The 23,523-nt window shown below is 36.8% G+C and overlaps 1 protein-coding gene across 1 annotated transcript in view; it reads right to left on the bottom strand.

Moving 5' to 3' along the window:
• l(2)k05819 (transmembrane protein 94-like protein l(2)k05819) overlaps positions 1 to 23,523 on the bottom strand; it is a 740,582-nt gene that overhangs the window by 583,951 nt on the left and 133,108 nt on the right. Inside the window, exon 6 of the mRNA XM_090398052.1 lies at positions 12,089 to 12,332. Within this exon, the coding sequence (XP_090254178.1) occupies positions 12,089 to 12,332 (244 nt within the window). The remainder of the gene's footprint in view (positions 1 to 12,088; positions 12,333 to 23,523) is intronic.

Genomic DNA, 23,523 nt, shown 5'->3' with positions numbered 1-23,523 from the left:
AAATAAAGAATTGTGAAGATTTATGAAAAATTTACATTTGCAAACATGGTGACATATCAGAGACTTTATTTGAAACAAAAATATGAGAAATGTCATATTACAGGATTTTGAATTCCCTTCAATAAAAGAATATCTGATTATTTCATGAAGGAAACAACAACTGGATTTTTCCATGATATCACATTCACAAGAATGAAAAACATTACTGAACTGCTAATTAAATATTTCAACTATATCCTCTGCAGCAGTTATTCTTATACCATTTTCTCCAATTAATGTCATCCTTCCATAATCTTTTTTTTTTTTTTTTTTTGGTAGCTACATATCTCATACTTCATCCATTTCACACCTACCTTATTTAACCTTTCTGACCTTTGGAATACATTTTGACATTGCTTCTACTACACAGGTCTTGAATATCACCCAAACAACACTGATCTATTTTCCAGTCAACTTCTCATTCCATGCTACACTTGCAAGCTGTCACCTGAGCTTCTCATAATCACCAGCCTTGTAGTTCCACATACACCCTTTCCTCATACTGCTGGCAACCAACCAGGTAACCACTTTGTGGTCACTCTCACGAACTAAAGGATGATTTGACACCTCATTTAAAATAACATCCTCTGATGAGATGATCAAATCCAAAACCTTCAATCCTCGTGTGTCCTACAGGCAGTGGACACATGAGGACATACTGCCTGAGGTAATTGTTCTTCAAAAACTCAAGAAATTCATTCTCTTTACTTACAGTTGCTATCTCATCACCCCAGTCTATATTGCCATAATTAAAATCATCCATATGATAATCCTTTTCCCATTTGCTTATACATTTCCTGGTCACTACTCTCCACATTACCAGATCTATAGCAATATATAACAAAGTATTTCATTGAATGATATATGCACGTAAACACAAAAAAGATATTTAATTAACCAAATATTTCAGTCTGGAAATAGCAGACCATCCTCAGTGGTATTACAAGAACACTTTTAAAAAAATATAAGCTAGAATACTAACAACAGATCGTTAAAAATAGAACACGGCACGTGATGTTATATCATAAGTATGAAACGGAATAGTTTGAAGTAGAGACATGATTGGGAAAAAATAAAATAAAATAAAATAATGAGTAATCTTGATTAGACTTTCCCAGATTTTTGATACAGATATACAGTCATTACGATTCAGGTTGGAAGAATGGAGCAAGGCCTCCACGCTTTCCTTGAACAAACGTTCGAACCTATAACGGGATCTATGTAAGAGGCGAGTCCTGGACCAAAAGATGCTGTGGTCAGTTTCAATCCTGTGTTTAATATTTAATCAGACCAAAATATTTGGTTAATTAAATATCTTTCTTTTGTTTACGTGAATATATCATTCAGTCTTAAGTCACAAGTATCCTTAAAACAGCAAAGTATTTCATTCTATCCACCTCTTTCTCATACCATACTGCCTAAAAACTATTAAAACTATTTCCCCCTTGCATGGGGGAAATAGTTTAATAGTTTTGAGGACATAACCTCTTTTTGAGTCATCAATAGTACTTCCCCTTCCCTTTTTCCCCTTTCTGTCTTCAAGAAACACATCATATCCTCCCATGGCTATTACTGTCAGGATGTCATCCTCATTCAACCATGTCTTACTTATTTCAACAATTTTTGGGTGAACATACTCAATTAATGCAATCATTTCATTTGCCTTGCTTCTTCTATCATTTGTATAGGAACATAACAGCTCATTCCTGGATCTATAACAAGTTTCACTGATACCACTATTTAGATGTGACTTCTCCATACTTAATTCAACCCATTACTTTTTTCTCCTTATTCATCCCAGAACCTTCTTCAAATCTGTCTTCCCTTGATCCTAAGTCATCCCCTTCCCTTTTTTTCTATCAGGCAGCCTAACATGTAGGTAGACTTAAGTTCAAGTCTAGTCGCCGACTGCAGGAACTTTTCTAAGCCTATCTTACCAGTTCCCGAGTTAGTCGATCTCTGGCGCAGGCTAGTGGGTTTTTCCCCCCAAGAAACTTGGGTTTTTCATCCCATAATCTCAAGAAAATCGACCGTAGAATCCACATTATTTTAGACAGTAACATATCCTGTTAGGGTTAGGTACCGAGAGATGGCAGCACTTGTTTGTCCATCTCTTCATTGGCGCCACCAATAACAATGTAAACTTAATTGTATAGTGCTCTCACAATAGCCTGAACACCCCTTGAAGGCACATATCAGGAAACCGATGATGATATGTTTATTTATTTATTTATTTATATATATATATATATATATATATATATGTGTATTTTTTTTTTTTTTTTGCAAATCACTTCAGGCTTCCAGAAATTAGGGTGGTTGTGGTGTGTCGCACCAGGCAAAGAAATTCATATCCCATCTAAAGATATAACAAGTTTAGTTCAATCCTTTATCCAAGTGTGAACAAAAAAAGTTTGCGCCTGAAAGTATCTTCAGTACTGAGCTAAGGTGGTGCAACACCAAGTCAACTCGTGGCAAAGGTGGAGAAAGCTATCATCACTCCTATCTCAGTATCTCCGATAATGCAAAGCACATCTCCTTGCAGACATGTGTAATGCTATGCATTAAGGCAAGGGCCACTACCCATACCGGTTTCGACCTTTATTGAAGGCTCGTCAGTGGGAGCCAGGCCCAGTAGCGGAGACACCAAGGCAGAAGCAATGAGAGGTCATCCAAACCTATAGGAGTTGCCAAAAGGTGTACAACCTTATTATTAAATTACTCTGGATTCAGAGAAAGATGTTGAGAGTTTATTTTTCACTTGGTTAAACTATAATAAGTTTAATTTAATCCTTTATCCAAGTGTGAGCAAAGAAAGTTTGCACCTGAAAGTATCTTCAGGACTGAGCTAAGGTGGTGCAACACCAAGGCTCAGTCCTGAAGGTCGAAAAGGTCGAAACCGGTATGGGTAGTGGCCCTTGCTTTAATGCATAGCATTACACATATCAACAAGGAGATGTGCTTTGCATTATGGGAGATACTGAGATAGGAATGCTGGTAGCTTTCTCCACCTTTGCCACGAGTTGCCTTGGTGTTGCACCACCTTAGCTCAGTCCTGAAGATACTTTCAGGCACAAACTTTCTTTGCTCACACTTGGATAAAGGATTAAACTAAACTTATTATAGTCTAACCAAGTGAAAAATAAACTCTCCCCATCTAAAGACATGTCTATGACCTGTTGGTTGGAGAGCAGATTCACTATCCATTTGGCCATGAGGCCAGAAAGGATGACTTTAATCAATGCCGATAGTAAGAAGGTGACAGAGACAAAAAAAATAGCTGAGTTGCTGAATGAACACAGACAGACCTTTGTCAAAATTGAGGTCGATAAAGAGGCATATAAAACTTTTAATGCAATAAGACAGTGAGATTATATGTCATGTCAGCCTGTGTACTACGTGCATGTGCAAGAAAACTGACATTTCCTATGATGAAGTTGTTCAATTTAACTCTAAGCTCTAACAATGGTCCAAGGGACTGAAAAGAGGTTAAGACAGTTCCATCACATAGAAGTGGTTCCATGACAGTGGCGGTTAAAAATATTGGAAAAGTTGGTTAAAAATAAAAATCAGCATTCGATAGATAAGAATACAATACTGTATGGTGGGGAGTATGGTTTTGTAAAAGGTAGGTCTTCCCTTATATAATAGAGTGACAGCAGAATTAGTTAAGGGAAATAGATACACCATGATATTGCTAGACTTTGCAAATGCACCTGACAGAATACCACATGGAAAACATATGTATTCTGTTACAAAGGTTGGGGCAAATGGGAATGGATATGAAGTTAGTAGAATGGATGGGGGGAATGGCTGACAGAGACACCCGAAAGCAGAATCTAGGAGAATCAGGGCAACTTGTGGAGTGCCTTAGGGTCTCTACCATGGCCACTTATTAATGATATAAGAAAAACATCAAGGCTAATAATAATGGCAAATACCTGTTGGATTTCTGCTCAGGACATGGACTGGTTATTACTAACATCATGTTCCAACATAAAAATTTGCACAAATTCACATAGAGAGAAGAGGCAAAGAATAAGAAAAGTTTCATTGATTACGTTATTGTTGGTAGTGATGTTTTCTCACTAGTGTAGGACACTAGAGTGTACAGAGGATTTGAAATTGGAAGTGATTACCATTTAGTCTTGAGCAGGATTGTGAAGAGAGGAACATGTAAGAAAGTCTTAAAGCGAATTAAAGTTCAGAAAAAATATTCAAAACGCCATAGTGTATGGTGTCAATGGGGCATTATATCAAGCAATACTTACTCTTTATTTGAGTTGTAAGACAGCAGTTAGAACTGATGGAAGTACAGGAAGATGGTTTAATATTAAATCTGGTGTAACACAAGGACATTCATTATTCCCTCTGTTATTCATTATCTATATGGATCACAATATGAAAGAAAGTGGTGTTAAACCTGTTATGAAAATTGGAGATGTTAATGTATGCTCTTTGCTTTATGCAGATGATGTTATACTTCTAAATAAATCTGCTGCAAGTCTGCAAGATTACCTGACTAAATTGAATAACTCTTGTAATAGATTTGGTATGAAGGTCAGTAATAACAAGAGAAAGACAATGAAAATAGGCAGAAGAACTGAAAATATCAAATGCATTGTGAATAGAGAACCTACAGAACAAGTAAAACATTTCAGCTACTTAGGCACGATTCTTAGTGAAGATGGTAAATTAAATAAACAGAATCAACAAAGCTGGTATGGTAGGAAGTCAATTGAATAATTTATATGGAATAAGATAGAAATTAGTCAAAACACTAAATTAGCTGTATACAAGACAGTATTCAAGCCAATTTTAACTTATGGATCTGAGAGCTGGGTTAGAAATAAAACACTTGACCAAAGACTAGAGACCGCAGATATGAGAGTCCTGAGAAAGGTTACAGTTGTGAACAGATGGCATCAATGGCAATATCATATTAAAAATAAGGATATTAGGAAAGAACTTGACATTGTTAGCATCCAGGAATGTGTTAGCAGAGCTAATCTCAGGTGGTATGGTCACTAATACAGAATGGGAGAGGAAAGGTTAGCAAAACAAGTGTTCTCTTCCAGGTTGGCAGGAAACCCACAGGAAAACCAAAATATAGGTGGATTGATACAGTAAAAGGTGCCTAATAAGAGAGAAATATAGGATCTGATAATTTTGGAGTCTTTATAGGTAACAGATTGATTTGGAAGAAAACTGTAGATAGGAAGTTAGCGGTGATTTAACTTTTTCATGTATTACTATCGTATCCTGTACACCTCTTGTGGATACATGTCAGGAATTTGATGATGACAATGGAAAAACATAAAACCACAATCAAGATGTGAAATAGAAACCATGTTTTTATTTTGACTAGTTTCATGAAATACTTTGTTTCACTTCATCAGGAAATAACATGAGTAAATTAAAAACTAGAAAGCAAGGAATAATGGTTAACATTTCTATTGAAAAATATTTTAAAACATTTAAACAATGGAAAGTATGCATTTGCTACTATTCTCACTGCTGGTACATGGATAAATGCTCTTGAATAAAATGATAATCAATGTGGAGCATTTCAGTCTGTTGCCTTTCTACTTGATGTTTTGTTTTCAATGCACATGCTGCCAGTCCTGATTTGTGCATTTTTTTCATTCTCAACATCCTTGATGTGTTCTGATCAGCATTTCTCACCAGATCTGCTAGTCTGTTGTATGCAGTGTAGATCACAATTGCAACTGATCTTGTAGACAACACTTGTTTCTTTTGAGTGGCAAATGTAGAGGTTTAGTAGGTTTCAGAGATTTTGTTGAGCAGGTAGAAGACGACTTTTAAGTTTTCTTGGCAAAGCAATCTTGCTATTTTATCTGCGAGTGATTGTATATATGGAAGGATCACTGCTCCCTTGTATTCCTGTTTTTTTTTTCCTGATTGTTTTGGAGGTTGAAATAGAAATTTTTTGACTGATGTTCTCTTGTAGTCATTTTTGGAAGGATAGAATTAAGATACTGTAGCTCTTAGTTTCTTTTATCTATGTTAATGGAAATGCTGTAGGCTGTATCACATAGGGAACGAATGATGCCCATTTTTGCAGGGTGTTAGTTAGTTTCCTATAGGTTGAAAAGTTGAATATGTTTTGTTCTGATATGTCAACTAGTGTATCTGTATTCAAAAATGGTAAAGACTTACTTCTTTCTAATTCACAACTGTGAATTTAATCCGATGATGAATGTTGTTCAGGAAAGTGATGAAATCTTCTAATTGTGTAACTGTACCATGCCAGAAGTGGAGGTAGTGGAGAGTACTCAGAGATATGTGGACAGGTTGTGACATGTCTGTGGAATGCTCCATATGAGATTGAGGTATATGGATTGATAAGTTTAGTTGATATTAAAAAAAAGAGAGTATGTGACAGAAACTATTTTAAATTATTAAAGGGCTTCTATAAGATTGACACAAAAGAAATTCTTCAATACATGATGAATAGAGAGAGAGAGAGAGAAAGAGATAACTAGGCATTAACCCGAAGTTATGTAACAGTGTGATTAGCAGAGGTGTGTGCAGACTATATTTTTTGCTTGGAGAGTATGTGCTTATATGCCACGGATTGTGGCATATAAGCATATGCCACAATCTGTGGCATGTGCACCCAATTCACACACAGGAAGTACAAGACAATTATTGTGTCCTGCCCCAAGATCAAATACAGCATGAGACACTGTCTGTCTGGCATGATTAAATATAAAGTACCTCCTCTGGCCAACCAGACTGTATAATATCCTGGCAGGCTTAGTGGTTAATGTTTCCACTCAACAACAAACAGGCTACTGAGATTCAAATCCACAGTTTGTTGGTTAAAGAGCTGAGCCTAAGCAGACAATATATAGTCTGATTGGCCAAAATGTTTTTAAGACATGTGGAATTAAAAAGTTAATTTTTTTTTTTATGTCAGTTCCATCCATGAGAGTTTGGTAATATTTTTTTTTTCTTTTTCCTTTTTAAATGCAAATCATATTCACAAAAAAAGATGTAAACTTACAGCACATCTAGTGTTGTGGGTAGGGTGTTAGATAATCTGGTATTCCTATGTTTATTCTAGAGATCAAACATAATTTTGTCAAGCCACTTAATGCCTCCAATAAGCAGGATGGAGGGATCTTACACAAGGATATGAAATTCATAGCAGTATGGATAAGTTAAACAAATAGATGACCTGGGACTCCACTTTAAAAATCCAAGTTTTCTGATTCACTTTAAACAAATAAGCAGGTTGATGATTTTGCACCAGATAACAAAATTCATCTGCTGCCTAAAGATTTTTGCAAGCATCCATGCCATAGTAGTGGGATTCAAATCATAGCTTGATGGATTAGAGAACAAAAACATGCTTTCTCAGCCAACCAAGCCACATGTCAGATAAATTTCTCAATAAATTTCACTTTCGAATTAAAAAAACAACATAACAATTTGATGCAGAATATACATACATAATTCAAGGATCATGTCTTTTATATTCATATTTCTTCTCCTGACTACACTTCCCACAACGTAATTCAAAAAAGTGAACAAATTTTAAGCACAGAATAAGTCACCAACAAAAAGCCTATTTAGCAAATTTCATAGCTCTGAAATCAACAACTCAAGTAACCTATACTTTTGAAATCTGAAGTGCATAACTTAGATAGAATAAATAAATAAATAAAATAATAATCATGTGAAACAATTCAATGCAAGAGATGCCTATAGATGAAATGAATTTGAAAAGAGAGACTGAATCAAAAATTATCATTATTCCTTTTACATTAATAATTATGACTATGGTCCTTTGTTGTACATAAAGGTAAGAAACAAAATTAACAAAGTCAGTTTACATGCTTTCATTTTGCCAAAACTCCATCAACTCTATCCATGCATACCTATACATGAAAGATTATTATCAAATCACATTACCTTTGTTCTCTGGTTACATTCTCATTAAGGCAATAAACCAACAGTGTTGAGGCAACAGTGGGCACAAGTCTAACATTTTTTCTAAGTAATTTTGCTTTTTCTTTCTTTTTTTTTTTTTTTTTTTTATGTTGTGCCCATACACGAGGTTGGTTGATCAACCTATAGTACATTAGTACCATGTATGGGTAGTCGGTTGGGAAAGGAGGAACTTGTTTACATTTGATTTTAATGAATGTAAATTGTATTCCTTGGGAAACACAGCAGGTGGGAAACTGTTCCACAGTGCAGCAGTTGCAGGGATGAAAGAGGAGGAAAAGAAAATTGTTCTGTTTTTTTTTTCTAGGTGTACTGTGAAGGGATGCTGAGCAGCAGCTGCATGTGTTCCAACGAGCTTAGTACTGAGTGGAGGAATTATTGATGTTATTTCAGATGAGCATTTCCATTGGAAATATTTGTAGAATATACATACCGACGAAAAAAACTTCTGTGCAAAAGTGGGGGGGGGGGGAGAGAGTTGGTAAGAGATGGGTCATTAATAAGTCTAACTGCTCTCCTCTGTACTGTGTCAAGCATTTCGAGAGAGAGTTTTCAGGGGCACCATCCCATATGTGGGAGCAGTATCCAATAGCTGGGTGGATTTGTGATTTGTATAATGTTAACAGTTCTTCAGGGGAGAAGTAATGTTTTGAGCAAAAGAGAAATCCTAGTTTTTTTGAAGCTGAGGATGCAATGGTTGTGATGTGTTTATGCCAGGACAGGTTTGATGTGAGGGTAATTCCAAAAAGAGAGATCTCAAACTGTCTGAAAATTTGGGTATCGTCAAAAGGATACTGGGAAAAAATTTCTTTTTTTTTTTTTTTTATGGGAAATAGGACAGAACTGTGTTTTATTAGCATTGAAATTGATGAGGTTATCCGAACCCAATTGTAGGATGGCTTGGAGATCAGAATTGAGGGTGGTCGTAGTTGATGTTTTGTAGGTTGAGGTGAGTTGTGTAGGGTAAGGTTTATCAAATGAAAGGGAGGAGTGCAATATGCTGTCGTCTGCAAAACTGTGTATTGGGTTGGAGGTCAACTGAAGTAGGTTGTTGATATATAGCAGATAGAGGGTTGGTAAGAGGACAGAACCTTGTGGAACCCTGGCATTAATTTAATGGTGAGAGGATAGGGAGCCATCCACCATCACACACACACAGTGTGCATCCAGACAGAAAGCTGGCAATCCAAATACAGAAGTCCTGGGTCAGACCGAATGATGGTAGTTTGCTTAGTAAGCCTTTGTGTGCCAGACCCGGCCAAAGGCTTTGGAGATATCAAGTGCAACCACTTGAGATTCGCCAAACTTCTCCATGGCATTTGTCCAGAGATGGGTGACATATGTGAGCAGATCTCCTGTTGATCGGCAGCAATGGAATCGATACTGGTGGTCGTTTATTAGGTGGGTGTCTTCAAGGTAGTGTAGGAGATGGGAATTGATGATTTTTTCCCATTACTTTTGACAGGACTGAGGTAAGCGAGATGGGGCGGTAGTTGGATGGCAGTGACTTGTCACCCTTCTTGGGAATGGGCTGAATATAGGCCAATTTCCAGTTTGTGGGATAGATTCCAGTGCAGTAAGAGAGTATATATAGGCGACATGGGATAGGAATCAGTTTTGGTGTGCAAACTTTCAAGACAATTAGGGGAATGCTATCAGAGCTAGGAGACTTTTTTGTGTCTAATTTGGACAGTATTTTTCTGATCTCATCCTGGCAAAAGGATATGGGGGCATTGTATGTTGGGCATCTGGAATGGTTGGGGGATATTTACCATCTTCAGTTAGGCATGCATTGGAAGCAAAGTGTGAAGCCAGAAGATTGGCTTTTTTCTGTGAGTGATGATGATGCAATAGAGCCATCTGGGTATGATAAGGGCAGGAATAGTGTTGGGCAAAAGTTATGGCCGACTGCTTTGGAGAGAGACCAAAAGGCTCGGCTGCCGTTTGGACAGGCTGCTAATTTCCCACCTGGCACTGTTATAATGCCAAACTACTCTTGAATGGGAGTGTCTATGTGAGCATTGTTACATGGGGGTGGAGATGAGCACTAGACTGTGGTCAGAATTACCCAAGGGGCTCACTACTTGGAGGGGGGGGGGGTCATTGGTGAGGAAGAGATCTAGAGTGTTTGGGGGAGTGGTTTGGGTTATCATGGTATTCTGGTTGGCATTTGAACAAGTTGTGTAATGTCGTTAGTGATGGCAAATATTTCAGCATCTCTGCCTGCAAGATCTGTACAACTGGAGGAGGAAATTGTTGCTAGTATTGCGGACATTAAAATTTCCTAGGAGGATAATTTCGCTGTTGGGAAAGTGGGATTGGAGAAAATCAATTTTTAAGGAGAGGAAATTAAAGAGCTCAGAATGGTTGGTTGTGTTGGAGGAGCGATAAAGACAGCAAATGAATATGACTGAGTGGGGAAGGGATATTTTCAACCAAAGAAGGTCAAAGTTGTGTGATTCTAGGTTGGGTGCTCTCTGGCAAGGTATGTCAGAAGGAATGTATGCACAGACACCACCACTACTGGGATGAACGTTGTTCAAGAGTGAGTACTTTGGAAGGTTGAGATAAATAATGCTGGGGAAGAGGTGAGATTTGAGTTTCTGCCAGAAAGAATATGTGGGGTTTCGTAGACTGAAGGTGGTGGTAGTGGACGCTATTGAGGTTTCAGTTTAGGCCACGGATGTTGGTGAAGTGGATATGTAGGGTTTTGTGAGTCATATGTTTGACTGCAAGGGTCTTGCACATTTCCTATGCAGTGCCTGCATACTGGTCTCCATGGTGGCTGCTAGTGGCATCACTTGGGTTTTGCACCAGTTTAAATTGTCTGGTCGATGATCCAACCGTTGTCACCATTTTGATGTTTTTCTTCAAGCTGTCTTCGAAGCTGGCATCTTTGTTCCCTTTGTGCAAATGATAAATCTGGTCGAGCAAGTATGTGCAATTGTAGACAAGTGTCTTTGAACTTGTTGTTGTCGATCGCTGTTATTAGTTTTGATGCACTTGTCGACATGTTGCAAGTCACTTTTACTCAGCGTGGAAAGTTTGTTTCGTCCTTTCTTTTATTTATAGGCCCGAAACTATGGCACCTGACAATATTCTTAGAATCAATGTTGCATTCTTCAGTTAGTTTCTTGATGTCCTCTTTTAATGATTTTCCATTTTCCGTCGGAAAGTTCAAAATGACAGTGTTGAATTTTTAGTTTTTGGCCTCCATCAAGTCATTTACCATTGATGCAATTAGATCACAGAGTTCATTCACGGGCAAAGATGAGCTTGCGTTGCGCTGATCGTCAATTTGTACGAGCTTAGCTTCCACTGCACGATTTTGGAGGTAAAAGTTTCATTTAAAGCACTGAGGCGCTGTTCGAGGTTTTCGACACGTTTACCTATGTTCAGAAGTTGTTCTACTTAAGGGAGGCACAGCAAACAGAAGAACGGCTGGTTAAGTTCAATAAGTAGCTTTTGTGCAGATCCATCTATTTTGGCACAGGAAGTGTGCAGCCAGTGGCAATGGAACTCACAGAATATACCCTTTTTTCTATCTGTGACACCAGTTTTGCACCTGCAGCACGTAATAAGTTCATTGGTAGTGATCAACGCCGCTATGCTGGCCAGCACAGCGGGTGCTCATTCGCCGTTTTTGTTGCACCATCTTTGCTGCGTACGGTAGGCATAGTGAGCGCTTACGTGACTGATTTAGAAAAGATAGCTGATTTAATGCACTATAAGTACTTACAGGTTGCGCAGAAGTATTCTACTCTTCAGTACCCGCTGTTAAGGTTTCCGTTTGATGATTAATTTTAATGAAAAACACAATAACGATAAAATGGGCAGTGCAAGTTTAGAGTAGCTTATTCACCGACACTGCCTGGCAGCAAATTTTTCGAGTAATTGCTATAATCATCCTTTGATGAAGTGTGGCCTTTCACAATATGAAATTTACAAATATTATAAAAAAAAAAAAAAAAAACAGCCAGCAATACTCCTTCAGCACATTCTTTCTTTCTCTCTCTCTCTCACACACACACAACAAACCTCAATATATATATATATATATAAAGCCTCATACTATGATCCCTGAAGTCTTTTTCTTTGTTAAGTTTGAGAGGTTTTCCATATATTCTTTGAGCATTGTCAGTTTCATCACAGGATACCATTTCATCTGTCAAATCTTCCATTTCTACTGAAGCAGTTGAAAAATATGCATTGTCTTCTGATTCTCCTCTGCTCTGTTGTGGCTTTAAAAAGAAAACTTTCTCAGCAGTTGGATTAGGCCAAGAAAGAATGCCTTTCTTATCCACACAGCATAAAGCCTAAAACAGAAGGAAATGTCAGAATGAATAGCAATGAAAAAAAAACAGAATGATTAATTTTTTTATGATTATTATTGTTATTACACAGGTATCTCTATGGAGTCAAAAGACTGATTGTGGGAGATCCATGCTAACCATTATTCACATGATACATATCATACCTCTCCTAAAACTCATTCACTATCAGAACACTCACATCTAATTCTGTCAATCGAAATAATGTGGGATTTAATATCCCCTTAATTTAAATAATGTTACATCGCCGAAGTGAAGCCTATTGGTTCTTTTATTCAAGTAATTATTATTATTATTATTATTACTATTAAGAGACCTTCAGAGGGAGTCAGACCTTGAAGGGATTCAACAAGAGAAGCAACATCACCCATTCCAGCTGCCAAAAAGCTTTTCTTGAATTCATTCACAGTACCTATACTCATATAACTTTCAAAGGAAATCCATTCCAATCAAGCATCACTATATAAGAAAGAAATATAGCTCTAACCCCCTCCTTTACTACACTCGCTCTCAACTTCTATGGATTTCCTCTCCCTATTCCATCTAATATATCCTGTAAGACTCTTTCTAAATCATATCATCACCTCTTTCTCCAGTTTGCTAGTGTCTACAGTCCAAATTCTCAATCAGTCTTCATAATCTGTATTGAATATTCCCAATGTCATCTTTAACACTTTCCTTTACTCTCTCTTTGTGTATCATCATCACCACAGAAACCAGCAGACCCGACTTTTGCAATCCAAGTAGGGTCATACCATGGCGCTGTAAGGAGGCAATATGACCTCCATATCCTCACATGTTAAAGTTCATTTCAGCATTGCAATTATTCTCTGAGTTGTATTTACAAATGTCTTTACTACCTTACCATTGAAATTCAACTTCCTATCTAGTAAAACTCCAAGATCCCTAGCCTGCTTAGTTTCTTCTAGCACACTTCCACCAATATAATATTATTATCATTATTATACAGGCACCTCCATGGAGTCCGAAGACTCATCATGGGAGACCCAATCTATCCACACCATCTATCATACCTTTCCTTAAACACATTAACAGACAAAGCACTCACACAACTGACTCAGGCAACCCATTCCACTCATTCACCACTCTCCAAGCAAAAAATCTAGTCCTTACACCCCCCTACTGACCACACCTTTATTCAACATTCAGAGATGACCTTTGGTTCTGGTCCCTCTAGCCAAGTGCTGAAACATTTCCTCCACATCTATCCTATAAAATCCTTTAAGCAACTTAAAAGTTTCTATCATTTAAGATATATCCCCTCTTTTTCTCCTATCAACCAATTTCTGCAATCCACACACCTTCAATCTATCCTCATAGGGAACATTCCAAGGGCCACTCACCATCTTGGTCACCCATCTCATAATTCTCTCTTCCTCATCCCCAAGAAACCCTAGGGACCAGACTTGAGCACAGTAATCCAGATGTAGTCGTATCAACGCATTATAAAGAGGAATTACAACTTCCTTATCTTTACTTGTTAATGTGTTCTTCACTAGCCAAGTAATCTTATGGTCTACCTTAACAACCTTAGCAATGTGTCCTCTAAACTTTAACTGTTTGCCTACCACTATCCCTAAATCTCTAGCTTCATCTATTTCCTGGAGTACAGTGAAATCAATGTGATACACAGCTTGTAATTTATTTATCCCAAATACATAACTTTACATTTCTCGACATTAAACTAACACCCATTAACTTTTGCCCATAATGATAGCCTATTTAAATCATCCTGCAAACTCTCCACATCACCTTGATTAACTATTACTCTACCTAACTTTGCATCATCAGCAAACAACTGAATATTTCCCTTCAGGTTATTTCCTATGTACAAATTAAACAGCAATGGTCCCAGCACTGAGCTCTGTGGTACACCACCTGTTTTCACCTCGATTCTGCCCCTCCATATACCACTTTTTGAAATCTGTCCAGCAGCCACCTTCTTATCCACTTAACAAGTGTCATATCCATCCACATTTGTTAAAATTTACATAACCGTATTTCATGTGGTATTCTGTCAAATGCCTTTGCAAAATCATCATGTAGCCATTTCCTTTATCCAACCCAACTGTTACACTATTATAAAACGTTTCATCTCTGAAACTTTTTATAATAGATCAATGTGTAATAATCAATGTGTAAATTACTAAGCCATGACCGACCCTTCACAAAGCCATGTTGACCTTCATACAGTATCATATTTTTATCTATCCATTCTTGAATTCTCTTTTTTACCAATTTTTCTAGTACTTTTATCACCATGCTTGAGATACTGATTGGTCTATAATTTACTACTGTAGTCTTAGAAAATTATGCAAAGAATAATTTTGCTCTCTTTCCACTCCCTTGGAACTTACAAAGATCTGAGACTTAAAGACTAGGTCAAAGGCATTGCTAGTTCCCTTGCACATTCTTGCAAAACCCTAGCTGATATCCCATCTAATCCCACAGCTGTATTTACATTGAGATTCTGCAATATCCTATGAACCTCCAATTCATCCACTTCTGTTCCCACACTAGGTAGATATATGTTTGCAAAGTGGTCACTCAGTAACTCAACTATTTTATCTGCTTATGTCTCTTTGTGGCCATCATCATTCATTAAAGTTAATCTTCCACTGTCATTCCTCCTCTTACTTGCAACATAATGAAAGAACTCTTTAGGATATTTTTTGGCCTGTTTGCCTAAATTCTTCTTATAATCTGATTTTGCCTTCCTTACCATGCTAGTCACCTTTCTTTCCTGAGCTTTATACTGTTCGAGAGTTTGCTGGTCACCTTTCTCTTTATATACCCGCCATAGCATTTTCTACTGCTGTAGCGCACGCTTAATTATATTACTCATCCATCTAACTCCTACAATATCAAATGGACAATAGCAAAATATTGTGAAAATAAACTAAAACCTTTGAGATGAGGATCCTCAGAAGAATTCTTACTTAGAGTCCCATGGACTGCCAAAAAAACTAATTTAGAAATATTAGAGATGATTGGAGAAGATAGGAATCTGTTTAAAACCACCTACCTTGGTCACATACTAAGGCATGAATCCCTACAAAAAACACTTTTAGAAGGAATGATACAAGGAAAAAAAAGAAGAGGAAAACAAACAACAGATTGGATGGGAAATATTAAGGACTGGACCTTTTTATTCTATGAAGAATGCAAAAGAGAAGCACAAAACCGTACATGGTGGAAGTCTGTGGTAGTCAACCTCCTGGAAATGAGATGACATCTGACAAGACAAGATAGATTTAAGCTTCTTCATAAGCACGTCATAATCACCTGCCTTGTAGTTCCACAAATACCCCTTCTTGATAGCATATTCTTCATGTTTTACAATCTCCCAAGTCAAGACTGCATTGACTGAAATGGTCACATATGACACTGGATATATGATTACAACAAAGTACATGACTTTACCAAAATTGAATTGACAGCCATTTTCACATTCTCACGATTCCAGCCTATTCAAATCATTCTGCAAGTATCTGTAATATCAGCTGCATTACTGATGAACCTATCTATCTTTGCATTATCAGCAAACAGCTGTATGTCACTTGTCAAATCCTTCCCAATTTCACTAATGTAAAGACTGAATAACAAGGGACCAAGGAATGATCCCTGTGTTATACCACTGGTCACTTTAAATCTTGCAGACTTGCATCTCCCATACACCACTTTTTGATATATCAGTCAGGCATCCCCATTCATGCTAATGTTTTTCTTCCTCTGCAATTTATGCAATAGTCTTCCTGGCTGTATCCTATCAAAAGCCTTAGCAAGTCTGAAAGTATCACAGTGTATTCATTCCCCTTGTCTAACTCGACAGTAACATTATTATAAAATTTTTATTTTTCATTTTTTGTAGCATTATTTCGTTATTTTTTATTTCTATATTTTTTTTATATGGATGATAAAAATTGTGTGTGGGGAGGAGGTACTAGAGATGTTGCACAAACTGAATAAGAATTCACCAAGAAGTCTTTTTCAGTGTTCAACTGATTTTTATTCTAATTCTCATTCAGAGAATTAGAGTGTTTTTCAGATGAATTGGCTATTTCTTTGACCAAGCTATATAATTTGAGCCTCAGAACAGGGAAGATTCCACAGGAGTAGAAAGAACGTATCAGAATTCCAATGCACAAGAATGGTGCAAAGACAGATGTATTAAACTATCAACCTATTAATTTCTCTGGAGTGGTGGTGAAGAATTTGGGAAAATTAGTAGAAGTTTGTATATAGGTCCGCGTGGTTAGCTTAGTGGCTTTGCGCTTCGCAACCATATGCCTGGGGAAGGAGTGTCCCAGGTTCGATTTCTGTCGAAGACGTGAGGAACTTGAGGATCTTCCTCTGCCATAGCCAAGTTAGCCGGTCTTTGGCATGGGCAGTAGGGTTTTTTCCGCTAGTTTATCTGGCATTTTTCATCCTGCAAGCAGGCAAACTGGCCCTGTGAACATACGCTTCTACAGCCAAAAATATATCCCCCCCCCCAGCGACAGACTAGGCGACATGTAGGTTGAGAGTGGTACTAACAAGTAGTCGCATCTAAGTAACATGCGGACCCTGCATAGGAAGCAGGAATAACGCATAGTGAAAGAAGAAGAAGAAGTAAGAGTTTGTATATAGGAATAGATTGACAGAGAATCTATATACTTTGCAATGAACAGTATATGGATTTACTAAGGGAAGGCTATGTGTGACACATGAAATGCTATTACTGATCTGACTCAAATATTCACCTCAATACAAAATAATTGTATCTTAATTATTCTAGATGAAGTCAGAAACTTCTCCAAGTATATCAAAATAAATAATATAATTAATCAAATATTATTAACAGTAATTATATAAACTCATCAGTAAACATGTACATACAAGTCATTAAACTGTAAATTAATAATAATCAATTCACTTACATTTTCATTCTATTTTAAACTGTGAAATAAACAAAGATGGCTGTACATTAAGCTCAGGTATATTTTAACTCAGTGAAAAAGACACACATTAAAAGTAAAAACAGAGTAATCCATCAAACTACACCCTGTGTAGAACTTCAAGCAAATTTTCAACACTGTTTAGTTTTTTTTATGAGTGGACTAAGCAGAATATGTTAAGTATTGAGTTAATATTATCAAATATTATGTATAGTAATTATATACAGACTCATTAGTAAACATATACATGCAAATCATTACACTGAAAATTAAAAAGAATTAATTCACTTTCAATTCCACAAAGTTAACAACAGCTTTAACGTACATTTTTAACATGAGTCTTAGATTAGCCAAGGTTCCAAAGAGTGGAAAGATGGAAAAATTGTTCTATTTCTAAAGGGGCTGATAAGACTTTGAATTATAGACCAATTCTTGAATGGAGTTATGGTCCAGATGTTGGAGAAGCTAATGAGGACAAGGATTCAGAGGACTGGGTGGATAGCAGTAGAATTCTCTTTAATGGACAGCATGGGTTTGCTAAAGGAAGATCGTGTTTTAGCAATCTGCTTATTTATTATAACAAGGTGACAAATACACTGGAGAAGGGGGAATACATACAGTATTTTTAGATTTTGCAAAGGTTTTTGATAGATTGCCATGTGATAAACTAGTAGTTAAATTGAGTCAACGTGGAGTTGGATAGTAGATTAGTGCGTTATACTGGAGATTGGAAATCTTATAGGTATTCAGCAGGCTGTGTAAGGTGAAGTGATATACCACTTCATCATACACATTTGGGAAGTGGTATATCACTTTTGGAAAATTTGGGAAGCAAAGATGAGATGTATAGGATTGGTGGGGATATTTTAGAAAAGATTGAGGTGATAAAAGATCTGGGGGTGATGGTGGATAGGTACTTGAAATTTCATGGACAATTTGCTAATACTGTGAGGGCAACAAGTGGATTATGGGAATGATGCACAGAACACTGACATGTAGAAGTAAGGATATTTTGATTCCACTGTACAAGGCTTTGATCAGGTCACATACGGATTACAGTGCACAGATTTGGTCAACAAGTTTTCAAAAGTATGAACGAAATGCTGGAGAAGGTACAGAGGTGATTGAATAAGTCGGTTTCTGGTCTTGGGAATGTGGAATACAACGACTGATTGAGAGAATGCAAATTACAGAGACTAGTGAATGGAAGGAAGAGGAAGAAACACAATCAAGACATATAAGTTGGTAAGGGGTAATTACCAGATTGACGTGGATGAGATTTTTGATAGAATACCAGGAGACATGGGGGAGAATGAGAGGCCATCCCTGGAAGCTGTATAAAGTGGGTGTGAGCAAGGGAGTGAGAAGAAGATATTTTTGCATGGAGAGTAGTTTTTCATAGTTTTTCAAAAGTATTTCATTCTATTCACCTCTTTCTCATACCATACTGCCTCAAAACCATTAAAGCTATTTCCCATTTGCATCTCTGTCTTGCATGGACATAACTCTTCTTGAGTCATCAATAGCACTTCTCCTCCCTTTTTACCCATTCTATCTTCAAGAAACACATCATACCCTCCCATCGCTATTACTGTCAAGATCTTATCCTCATTCCAACATTTCTCACTTATTCCAACAATTTTTGGATGAGCAGACTCAATTAATGCAACCATTTCATTTGCTTTGCTTCTTATATGCCTAGAATTTGTATACAAACATAACAGCTCATTCCTGATTCTATAACAAGTTTCACTGATACCACTTAATAGATGTGACTTCTCCATACTTAACTAGAGCCATTTCTTTTTCTTCTTTTTCATCCCAGAACTTTCTACAAATCTGTCTTCCCTTGATCCCAAGTCATTCCTTCTCTTTTTGTCTACACACTCACATATTCACACCCTCTTGGAGCATCAACCTTTCTCACGATGTGACCATAGTCTATCCTGAGCCTACCAGTTTCCCTGTTTGTCTCTCATTCTCTCAATCTCAATCTCTCTTCCATTGCTCGCCCACTCTTTCACATCGCTTGATCAGATTCATCCAACAGGCAAATACCTGTTAATTTCTACTCAGGACATGTACTAGTTATTACCAGCACAATGTTCCAACATAAAAATGTGCACAAATTCACATGGAGAGAAGAGGCAAGGAATAAGGAAAGTCTCATTGATTATGTTATTGTCGAAAGTGATATTTTCTCCCTGGTGCAGGACACCAGAGTGTACAGAGAATTTGAAATTGGAAGTGATCACTATTTAGTCTTGAGCAGGATAAAATTGAATTTCATTTTGAAAAGCAGAACATTTAAGAAAGTTTTAAAGCGAATAAAAGTTGAGCAGCTATCAGATGTGAACTGTAGACTAAAATACACAAAGGTTATTGAAGAAAAAATTAAAGTGTTTGAGAACAGGAACCAAACCTTGAAGATTCAGTGGCAAGTCCTGAAGAAAACAGTGATTGATTCAGCCAGAGAAGCATGTGGTGAGGTTGTCTGCAAGGATAGAAAAATCAGAACTCCATGGTGGACACAGGAAGTTAAAGAAGTAGTGAAGGAAAAGAAGAAAGCATATCAAAAGTTCCTGGCAAATAAGTCAGCTTGTGCTCTTAGAGAATACAGAGACAAATGTAAGAAAGCTAAACACTGTGTAAAACTAGCTAAACAAAAGTCATGGGAAGACTTTGGTAAGAACATAGAAAATAAATATCAAGAAAGTGGCAAAATATTCTGGAGGCTGTTGAAAAAGCTCAGAAATGAAGGAAAGGGTGCTGTAAAAGGAATTAGATATGATAAAAGTGACGTGAAAACTGATGAAAAAGATATCTTTGATGTGTATGAAGTAATTACTTCAAAAAATTGCTAAATGAAGCAAGCAGTGATGTTAGCACAGTGGTAGAAAAGACTCATCAGGCATGCAGTCAGGAATACTTATTTATACTTGAAGTAGAAAGAGCCATCAAGTATACTTATCTATACTTTCATGGAAAGGCAGCAGAAGTAGATGATATTTGACCAGAAATGCTCAAGTACGGAGGTATAAAAGTCTTACAGTGGCTGCACTGCATAGTTCAGAAGGCCTGGACAGAGGAACGAATTCCAGATGATTGGATAGAGCTCTCATAGTACCTATATATATAAAAAGGAAAATAAAACTGAATGTGGGAATTACAGGAGTATTTCCCTACTGAGTGTTACTGGTAAGATTTATTCAAGTATACTTGATAAATGGTTGAGAAGGATTGTGAAAGGGAAGCTTGGTGAAGAACAAGCTGGATTCAGGCCAAATAGAGGTTGTCAGGACAAATAGTTGAGAAATTGTGGGGGTTATAACAAAGATCTGTATTTAAGTTTTGTAGATCTGGAAAAGCCATATGACAGGGTGCCAAGAGAGAAAATGTTCAAAGTGCTACAGTTTTATGGTGTCAATGGAGCATTATATGAAGCAATAGTTAGTCTTTATTTGAGTTGTAAGTCAGCAGTTAGAATTGAAGGAAGTAGAGGATGATAGTTTTATGTTAAATCTGGTGTCAGACAAGGATGTACATTATCCTCTGTTATTTATTATCTATATGGATCACATTATGAAGGAAAGTAGTATTAAACCTGATATCAAAATTGGAGATGTTAATCTCAGCTCTTTACTTTATGCAGATGATGTTATACTTCTAAATAAATCTGGGCAACATACTGACTACCTTTCCTATCACACTATTATGTTTTATCCTTCTCAACAACTTCCTGATATCCAGTCTTACATATTCTTGTTCCCAGTCAAGTCAATTGTCTCTATTACCACTACTAACTCATTTGCTCGCTTAATCCTCATATGCAACACCAATTATACACAAAGAACCATAAAACCTCAACTTTTATATATAAAACACAGACATGCAGAAAACTAGAGAAAGAACCATAGTTTTATATGAGTGTCCCTTATAATGTAAAGAATAGGGAGTCATCACCAGAGTTACTTGAAGCAATCATCACCCAGAAGGCTCTTTGAGATGTAAAAATCTGATGATTGAGACAAATATGTTTTGCCACACTTCTGTAGACTGTTGCTCGCTTTTTCCTTTTTCAGCATTTTCCCACGATGGTGTTTCATTTCGTTAATCCAGAAGATGCATATACACTGCTTTGCTCAAACTGATGGTGGAGGACTTGATCTAGTGTCAACACTGGCCTTTTAACTTGTTTGCCAATTTTAGTGATAATTCAGAGGTTACCAAACTTTCTCACTTCACAGTGCCCTTAGCACCTCAATAATTTTTTTGTGGTGCCCCTGGGGCCAAAAGAAATATCTATCAGTTCATTTTATGAAGTGATTAGGTTTAAACTACTTCCTAAGTATTTGTGTCCTAAAAACTTAATAGCCATTTGAAAAATTATCTGCTAACTTTTTGCTGCAGCACTTCAGGGTGCTGCAGTGCACAGTTTGGGAACCACTGCCATAATTGATAAGCCACTGGACAGGAATTAAAAAACTGTTCATTTTTTTCAAAACAATTACATATACTGCAGAGCAGCAGGTTATCAAAGTAATACCGTACACACTCTTGATCCAGCTCACTTAGAGGTATTGATGTTGGGTATTCTTTACTATTCCTATGATTCTTAAAGAATGTCTTCATATTTGTTGTTACGTTTGGATAATCCTGATGAAAATGTTTAAACAAGTGCCAATAAATCTTCTGTGATTTGTATATGTGGGGTATGAATATACCAGCATTTTGTAGTTTTCTGATAGCATTGGGAAGTAAATTAAAGTGAGGTGATATAACTTCTGCTGTTGGAGAAGTAAGAGAAGTACCAGATTACTGTGCTGAAGACATGAGTAGATGTTAATACTTTCTGAATAACAGGCAGAGTGTTGACCACATACTTAACTTTCAGAATGGGCAAGATGAAACCACCCTGAGCTGTAGGCAGAAATAGCAATCTTCATCGATTTCCTGTCTTTAGAAGTTCCAAAAATAGTTCAACTTCTAGAAACTGTTTTCTGTTCTTCATCTATGTTTGTGGTGCTAATAATATACTGTATTGAGGGGAAAATTGTTTCTAAAATAGTAGTTCTACTACTAAAGGATGTACATTGAACTTTCCATGATCTGAGAAATTCTCAACTTTTCCAAACAGCCTGATGATTTTGAAGTATATCATTTTCTGTAATGGATATATCTAGGATTTCTATAGGACCTACTGGTATAAGCCAAAAAAGACAAATTCATTAGATCAACTATTTTGAAGATTCTAAGTTTTGTCATCTGCAGATTGATGCACAGGATATTACTGTGACTAAATTCTTTTGTTAGTTTGTAGAAACAGACCCTAATATTAATGTGATGCCATCTGTATGCATATCCTTGTCAGATGTCATCTCCTTCCAGGAGGTTGGCTACCATGAGCTTCCACCATGTACAGTTTTGCACTTCTCTTTTACATTCTTCATAGGACAAAAAGGTCCAGTCCTTAATATTTCCAATTCAATCTGTTCTTTGTCTTCCTCTTCTTTTTCCTTGTATCATTCCTTCTAGGCGTGTTTTTTGTAGGGATTCATGCCTTAGTATGTGACCAAGGCAGGTGGTTTTTCCTTTTCTTACTGGTTTTCAACAGAGTCCTATCTTCTCGAATCATCTTTAATATTTCTAAATTAGTTTTTTTTTTTGGCAGTCGATGGGACTCTAAGAATTCTTCTGAGGATTCACATCTCAACGGCTTTTAGTTTATTTTCACAATATTCTGATATTGTCCGGTTTCTGCTCCATATAGCAGTGCTGACCATATGTAGCATTCGGGCAGCCTAATTCTTGTTTTTGTGTGAATTTCCCTTGAGGTCAGAATGTTTTTCATGCTAATGAAGGTTGAACTAGCAATTTCTATTCTTCTTAATATTTCCTTATCACACTTTCCATTCTCTGTATTTTCCCTTTTTCTCTTGTTACCAGCATGGTTTTGGTTTTTTTGAAGTTGAAATTAAATCCATATTTTTCACTTAGTTTCAGCGTCTCTTCTAGTAAGTTTTGAAGATCTTTTTTATTTTCAGCTAGCAGTACTGTATTATCTGCATATCTTAAGTTATTTATATTTCTGCCTCCTATGCTGACAGTAATGATAGTAATGCAGAAGGGAGTTTTCACTGGTTAACTAGATGACACCCTTCTGTATGAATATATGATGGTTTTAATGGGTTATTCCTCTAATAGCAGTTCTCCACCAA

The sequence above is a fragment of the Typopeltis vanoorti genome, chromosome 9 (assembly GCF_054136105.1).
Source record: "Typopeltis vanoorti isolate ZY-2024b chromosome 9, IOZ_Tvanoo_1.0, whole genome shotgun sequence".
In the NCBI taxonomy this organism is placed as follows: Eukaryota; Metazoa; Arthropoda; class Arachnida; order Uropygi; family Thelyphonidae; genus Typopeltis; species Typopeltis vanoorti.
The sequence above is the reverse complement of the archived record's forward strand: the minus strand, read 5'-3'. Positions and strand labels throughout refer to the sequence as shown.